General features: G+C 62.1%; 1 protein-coding gene across 1 annotated transcript; it reads left to right on the top strand.

Annotated features, from left to right (window-relative positions):
- Nucleotides 1-795: 795 nt before the first annotated feature.
- LOC138754973 (cuticle collagen dpy-5-like) lies at nt 796-1,862 on the top strand (the record flags this gene model as incomplete). Its single annotated transcript, XM_069920114.1, has 2 exons — nt 796-901; nt 1,777-1,862. Coding segments are annotated over 2 exons (192 nt in total), but the record flags the coding sequence as incomplete, so codon positions are not given.
- Between the last annotated feature and the right edge of the window lie 5,880 nt (nt 1,863-7,742).

Raw genomic sequence — 7,742 nt, 5'->3', positions numbered from 1 at the left:
GTGGGGAAACAGGGAGAGAGGGTGAAACAGGGGAGGGGAAAACGGTGAGGGGTGGGACAGAGAGAGAGAGGGAAATGGTGAGAGGGGGAGACAGAGGAGAGGAGGAAAACAGAGAGAGGGAAACACGGGGAGAGGGGGGGAACTCGGACAGAGGGGGGAACTCAGAAAGGGGGGACATGGGGAGAGGGCAGGACTCGGGGAGGGGGTACAAGGGGAGAGAGGGGACAAGGGGAGAGAGGGGACAAGGGGAGAGAGGGACAAGGGGAGAGAGGGGACACGGGGAGAGAGGAGGACACGGGGAGAGAGGGGGACACGAGGAGAGAGGGGGACGCGGGGAGAGAGGGGGACGCGGGGAGAGAGGGGGACGCGGGGAGAGAGGGACGCGGGAGAGAGGGGGACGCGGGGAGAGAGGGGGACGCGGGGAGAGAGGGGGACGCGGGGAGAGAGGGGGACGCGGGGAGAGAGGGGGACGCGGGGAGAGAGGGGACGCGGGGAGAGAGGGGGACGCGGGGAGAGAGGGGGAGCGGGGAGAGAGGGGGACGCGGGGAGAGAGGGGGACGCGGGGAGAGAGGGGGACGCGGGGAGAGGGGAGGGGGAGAGGGGGACGCGGGGAGAGAGGGGGACGCGGGGAGAGAGGGGGACGCGGGGAGAGAGGGGGACGCGGGGAGAGAGGGGACGCGGGGAGAGAGGGGGACGCGGGGAGAGAGGGGGGACGCGGGGAGAGAGGGGGACGCGGGGAGAGAGGGGGACGCGGGGAGAGAGGGGGACGCGGGGAGAGAGGGGGACGCGGGGAGAGAGGGGGACGCGGGGAGAGAGGGGGACGCGGGGAGAGAGGGGGACGCGGGGAGAGAGGGGGACAGCGGGGAGAGAGGGGGACGCGGGAGAGAGAGGGACGCGGGGAGTGAGGGGGAGCGTGGGAGGAAGCGGGGAGAGAGGGGGAGAGAGGTGGGAGGAGGGGGAGAGAGGGGGAGAGAGGGGAGAGAGGGGAGAGAGAGGGGAGAGAGGGGGAGAGAGGGGGACACGGGGAGAGAGGGGGACACGGGAGAGAGGGGGACACGGGAGAGAGAGGGGGACACGGGGAGAGAGGGGGACACGGGGAGAGAGGGGGACACGGGGAGAGAGGGGGACACGGGGAGAGAGGGGGACACGGGGAGAGAGGGGGACACGGGGAGAGAGGGGGAGAGAGGGGACGCGGGGAGAGAGGGGGACGCGGGGAGAGAGGGGGACGCGGGGAGAGAGGGGGACGCGGGGAGAGAGGGGGACGCGGGGAGAGAGGGGGAGAGAGGGGGACGCGGGGAGAGAGGGGGGAGAGAGGGGGACGCGGGAGAGAGGGGGAGAGAGGGGGAGAGCGGGGAGAGAGGGGAGAGAGGGGGACGCGGGGAGAGAGGGGGAGAGAGGGGGCGCGGGGAGAGAGGGGGAGAGAGGGGGACGCGGGGAGAGTAGGGGGAGAGAGGGGAGCGGGGAGAGAGGGGGAGAGAGGGGGACGCGGGGAGAGAGGGGGAGAGAGGGGGACGCGGGGAGAGAGGGGGAGAGAGGGGGACGCGGGGAGAGAGGGGGAGAGAGAGGGGGGACGCGGGGAGAGAGGGGGAGAGAGGGGGACGCGGGGAGAGAGGGGAGAGAGGGGGACGCGGGAGAGGAGGGGGGAGAGGGGGAGCGGAGAGAGGGGGAGAGAGGGGGAGCGAGGGGAGAGGGGAGAGAGGGGACGCGGGGAGAGAGGGGGAGAGGAGGGGGACGCGGGGAGAGAGGGGGAGAGAGGGGGGACGCTGGGGAGAGGAGGAAGAGGGAGAGAGGGGAGAGAGGGAGAGGTGGAGGAGGGAGAGCGGGGACGAGGAGAGAGGGTGAAGACTGAAGGGGATAGATGAGAGTCGGAAGAGGAGGAGAGAGTGTGACGAGAGAGTGGAGGGAGATGAGGGGGACGCGGGTGGAGAGAGGGGGACGCGGGAGGAGAGAGGGGGACGCGGGGAGGAGAGGGGGACGTCGGGGAGAGAGGGGGATCGCGGGGAGAGAGGATGGACGGGAGAGAGGGGGACGCGGGAGAGAGGGGAATGCGGGGAGCGGGGAGAGAGGGGGACGCGGTGGAGAGGGGGGACGCGGGGAGAGAGGGGGACGCGGGGAGAGAGAGGGGACGCGGGGAGAGAGGGGGACGCGGGGAGAGAGGGGGACGCGGGGAAGAGAGGGGGGAGCGGGGAGAGAGGGGGACGCGGGGAGAGGGGGGACGCGGGGAGAGAGGGGGACGCGGGGAGAGAGGGGGACGCGGGGAGAGAGAGGGGGGACGCGGGGGAGGAGAGGGGGACGCGGGGAGAGAGGGGACGCGGGGAGAGAGGGGGACGCGGGGAGAGAGGGGGACGCGGGGAGAGAGGGGGAGCGGGGAAGAGAGGGGGAGAGCGGGGAGAGAGGGGGGACGCGGGGAGAGAGGGGGACGCGGGAGAGAGAGGGGGACGCGGGAGAGAGGGGACGCGGGGAGAGAGGGGAGCGGGAGAGAGGGGACGCGGGAGAGAGAGGGGGACGCGGGGAGAGAGGGGGACGCGGGGAGAGAGGGGGAGCAGGGGAGAGAGGGGGGACGCGGGGAGAGAGGGGACGCGGGGAGAGAGGGGGACGCGGGGAGAGAGGGGGGACGCGGGGAGAGAGGGGGACCGCGGGGAGAGAGGGGGACGCGGGGAGAGAGGGGGACGCGGGGAGAGAGGGGGAGAGCGCGGGGAGAGAGGGGGGACGCGGGGAGAGAGGGGGACGCGGGGAGAGAGGGGGACGCGGGGAGAGAGGGGGACGCGGGGAGAGAGGGGGAGGGGGAGGAGAGGGGACGCGGGGAGAGAGGGGGACGGGGGAGAGAGGGGGACGCGGGGAGAGAGGGGGACGCGGGGAGGAGAGGGGGAGGGGAGAGGGGACGCGGGGAGAGAGGGGGTAGAAAACACGGGGAGGGGGTAAACAGGGAAAGGGGGAGGTCACAGGAAAGGGGGAGGTCACAGGAAAGGGGGACGTGGGGAGCGGGTGGTCTCAAAGGGGGGGATCGCTGGGAGAGGGGAGATGCGGGGCTAGTGGAAGTCGCGGCAATAGGGTGAAGCAGCGAGGGGGATGCAGGAACGGGGGGCGCGGGGAGGTGGACGTGGAGAGGAGGCATGTGGGAAAGGGGTCATGCAGGGGGGCACGGGGAGATAGTGGGGTCACAGGCAGTGAGGGGAACACAAGGGAAAGGGATCACCAGGATAGAGTGGATAGAGAGGGGGGGCGACGCGGGGCGGGTGGCGACGCGGAGAGGGGGGCGATGCGAAGAGAGGGGGTGTCGCGGGGCTGGTGGGGACGCGGGGGCGGTGTGGGCGACGTGGGGCGGGTGGGGCGACGCAGGGCGGGTGTGGGCGACGCGGGGAGGGTGGGCGACGCGGGGAGAGGAGTGGCGACGCCCAACGCGTAGAGGTGGGGCGACGCAGGGCTGGTGGGGCCGCGAGGCTGAGGGAAATGCAGAGAGAGGGGATGCGCGGACTGCGGGGGCGCGGGGAGGGAGACGGCGTGGTCACAGGGAGTGAGGGGAACACAAGGAAAGGGATCACTAGGAGAGAGCCGAGAGAGGGGTAACGCGGGGAGGGGGGACGAGGGGAGGGGGGATGCGGGGTGTGGGGGGGATGCGGGGTGTGGGGGGGATGCGGGGATGGCAGAGAGTGGAACACTGCAAAAGTGATCTCAAGTAGAGAGTGGGGAAACCAGGAGAGAGCGGGGGACACCACGAGAGGCACCGGGGTCACGGTAACCAGACGAGTGGGGACATGGGAAATAAGCCTGTCCCACATGCCTGAGTTCAGTCCATATCCTGTCCATGTACCTGTCTAAATGAATTTTTGCTGTTACATCTACTCTTACTCTGGAGAACGTAGAACATTACAGCACTGTGCAGAGGGCTTTCAGCCCATGATATTGTGATGGCCCAAGAAACCTACTCAACAATCCAACCCGTCCCAACACACACCCCCACAATCCTCTATTTTTCTCATATCCATGTGCTTGTCCAAGAGTCATTTATTCTCTTTAATATATTTTATTAATTTGAAAGAGAGTAATATTACATGTCATCTTCTTTCTTTTCTTTGGCTTGGCATCGCGGACGAAGATTTATGGAGGGGGTAAAAGTCCACGTCAGCTGCAGGCTCGATTGTGGCTGACAAGTCGGATGCGGGACAGGCAGACATGGTTGCAGGGGAAAATTGGTTGGTTGGGGTTGGGTGTTGGGTTTTTCCTCCTTTGTCTTTTGTCAGTGAGGTGGGCTCTGCCGTCTTCTTCAAAGGAGGTTGCTGCCCGCCGAACTGTGAGGCGCCAAGATGCACGGTTTGAGGCGATATCAGCCCACTGGCGGTGGTCAATGTGGCAGGCACCAAGAGATTTCTTTAGGCAGTCCTTGTACCTCTTCTTTGGGGCACCTCTGTCACGGTGGCCAGTGGAGAGCTCGCCATATAACACGATCTTCGGAAGGCGATGGTCCTTCATTCTGGAGACGTGACCCACCCAGCGCAGCTGGATCTTCAGCAGCGTGGACTCGATGCTGTCGGCCTCTGCCATCTCGAGTACTTCGATGTTAGGGATGGAGTCTCTCCAATGAATTTTGAGGGTGGAGCGGAGACAACGCTGGTGGAAGTGTTCTAGGAGCCGCAGGTGATGCCGGTAGAGGACCCATGATTCGGAGCCGAACAGGAGTGTGGGTATGACAATGGCTCTTATACGCTAATCTTTGTGAGGTTTTTCAGTTGGTTGTTTTTCCAAACTCTTTTGTGAAGTCTTGGAGAGTCTGTTGTCTATCTCGTTGTCGATCCTTGCATCTGATGAAATGGTGCAGCCGAGATAGGTAAACTGGTTGACCGTTTTCAGTTTTGTGTGCCCGATGGAGATGTGGGGGGCGGGCTGGTAGTCATGGTGGGGAGCTGGCTGATGGAGGACCACCGTTTCCTTCAGGCTGACTTCCAGGCCAAACATTTTGGCAGTTTCCGCAAAACAGGACTTCAAGCGCTGAAGAGCTGGCTCTGAATGGGCAACTAAAGTGGCATCGTCTGCGAAGAGTAGTTCACGGACAAGTTTCTCTTTTGTCTTGGTGTGAGCTTGCAGGCGCCTCAGATTGAAGAGACTGCCATCCGTGCGGTACCGGATGTAAACAGCGTCTTCATTGTTGAGGTCTTTCATGGCTTGATTCAGCATCATGCTGAAGAAGATTGAAAAGAGGATTGGTGTGAGAACACAGCCTTGCTTCACATCATTGTTAATGGAGAAGGGTTCAGAGAGCTCATTGCTGTATCTGACCCGACCTTGTTGGTTTTCGTGCAGTTGGATAATCATGTTGAGGAACTTTGGGGGGCATCCGATGCGCTCTAGTATTTGCCAAAGCCTTTTCCTGCTCACGGTGTCGAAGGCTTTGGTGAGGTCAACAAAGGTGATGTAGAGTCCTTTGTTTTGTTCTCTGCACTTTTCTTGGAGCTGTCTGAGGGCAAAGACCATGTCAGTAGTTCCTCTGTTTGCGCGAAAGCCGCACTGTGATTCTGGGAGAATATTCTCGGCGACACTAGGTATTATTCTATTTAGGAGAATCCTAGCGAAGATTTTGCCTGCAATGGAGAGCAGCGTGATTCCCCTGTAGTTTGAGCAGTCTGATTTCTTGCCTTTGTTTTTGTACAGCGTGATGATGATGGCATCACAAAGGTCCTGAGGCAGTTTTCCTTGGTCCCAACAAAGCTTGAAAAACTTACGCAGTTTGACATGCAGAGTTTTGCCGCCAACCTTCCAGACCTCTGGGGGGATTCCATCCATACCTGCTGCTTTGCCACTTTTCAGTTGTTCAATTGTCTCATCCTGGGTAAGGACCTCATCCAGCTCTAGACTTAGGGGCTGTTGAGGGAGTTGGAGCAGGGCGGAATCTTGGACTGAGCGGTTGGCACTGAAAAGAGATTGGAAGTGTTCTGACCATCGGTTGAGGATGGAGATCATGTCGCTGAGGAGGACTTTGCCGTCTGAGCTACGCAGCGCGCTTTGGACTTGGGGTGAGGGGCCGTACACAGCCTTTAGAGCCTCATAGAAACCCCTGAAGTCACCAATGTCCGCGCTGAGTTGGGTTTGCTTGGCGAGGCTAGTCAACCACTTATTTTGGATCTCCCGGAGTTTGCGCTGAAGATGGCTGCATGCGCAACGGAAGGCTTGTTTCTTCTCTGGACAGGACGGCTTTGTAAGGTGAGCCTGGTGGGCAGCTTGCTTCTTTGCCAGCAGCTCCTGGATTTCCTGGCTGTTATCGTCGAACCAGTCCTTGTTTTTCCTGGAGGAGAAGCTTCAGTGGATTGCAGTATGGTAGTCTTCAGCTGATCCCAGAGGGTTTCAGGGGACGAGTCCGTGAGGCGGATTGCATTGTCGAGCTTTGCTTTGAGGTTTGCCTGGAAGTTTCTTCTCACTTCGTCTGACTGCAGGTTTCCAACATTGAAGCTCTTACTAGGGGCTCTACTGTTCCTGGGGTTTGGCTTGAAGTGAAAGTTAAGCTTGCAGCGAACCAGCCGGTGGTCAGTGTGACATTCTGCGCTGGGCATGACTATGGTGTGGAGCACATCTCGTTTGTCTCTTTCTCTCACCAGGACGTAGTCCAGGAGGTGCCAGTGTTTGGATCGGGGATGCATGCAGGTAGTCTTCAGGCTGTCCCTCTGCTGAAAAAGGGTGTTTGTAATGACAAGCCGCTATTCTGCGCAGAGCTCCCACAGGAGGCGCCCATTGTCGTTGCACTTGCCGACACCATGCTTGCCCAGGATTCCTGGCCAGGTTTCTGAGTCTTTGCTGACGCGAGCGTTGAAGTCGCCAAGGATAACAACCTTGTCGACTGTAGGGGTGCGTTGAATGAGGTTGCGCAGGTCAGTGTAGAACTTGTCCTTTTCTGCTGGTTCTGCCTGGAGGGTTGGAGCATAGACACTGATGAGGGTGATGCGATGCTTGTTTTGAAGGGGGAGTCACATGGACATGATCCGGTCCGATTGGCCTGTCGGGAGGTTTTCGAGTTTGGAGGCAATGGAGTTCTTGACCATGAAGCCTACACCAGAGAGGCGTCGTTCATCCAAAGGCTTGCCAGACCAGTAGAGTGTGTAGCCTGCGCCGCGTTCTTGAAGGCTGCCTGCATCTGCCAGGCGGACTTCACTGAGAGCGGCTATGTCAATGTCAAGTCTGAGGAGTTCATGTGCAATGAGGGCAGACCGACGTTCAGTTCGGTGGCTGTCAGCCTTGTCTAGCATGGTTCTGATGTTCCAGCATGCTAGCTTGAGTTTGTGAGCATCTTTTGAGGGGGAGGATGTGGAGGGGGAGGACATGGACCTGTCCTCGGGCCTGCGCAAAGGAGCTTTTAGGTGGAGTGCAGTGTGTGCAGTACTGGCCCCGCCCTTTACACCCATGGTTCGTGTGCTGTGGCCAACAAGCTGGGACATGGCAGCGAGGTCTTTGGGTCGTAGGTTTTATATCGGAGTGGCCTTCTCCTTTGCAGTTTTCTTACCCGGGCTGGAAGGGCCTGCGTCCCCTCCTAGGTCGGCCCATACTGCCCGGACTGGGGCCGCCGCCTCCAACTCTCTGCCCGGACCGGGGCCTCAGTCTGCCTCACTCGACCGAGGCCGGGGCCTCCCCTTGCTGCTGCCCGGATTGGGGCCGCCGCCGCCTACCCTCTGACCGGACCGGGGCCAGGGCCGCCGCTGTTCTCCCTGTGCCCGGACCGGGGCCGCCGCCTCCAACTTTCTGCCCAGACCGGGGCCTCC

This window comes from Narcine bancroftii, chromosome 1, assembly GCF_036971445.1.
Source record: "Narcine bancroftii isolate sNarBan1 chromosome 1, sNarBan1.hap1, whole genome shotgun sequence".
Lineage (NCBI taxonomy): Eukaryota > Metazoa > Chordata > Chondrichthyes > Torpediniformes > Narcinidae > Narcine > Narcine bancroftii.
The sequence above is the reverse complement of the archived record's forward strand: the minus strand, read 5'-3'. Positions and strand labels throughout refer to the sequence as shown.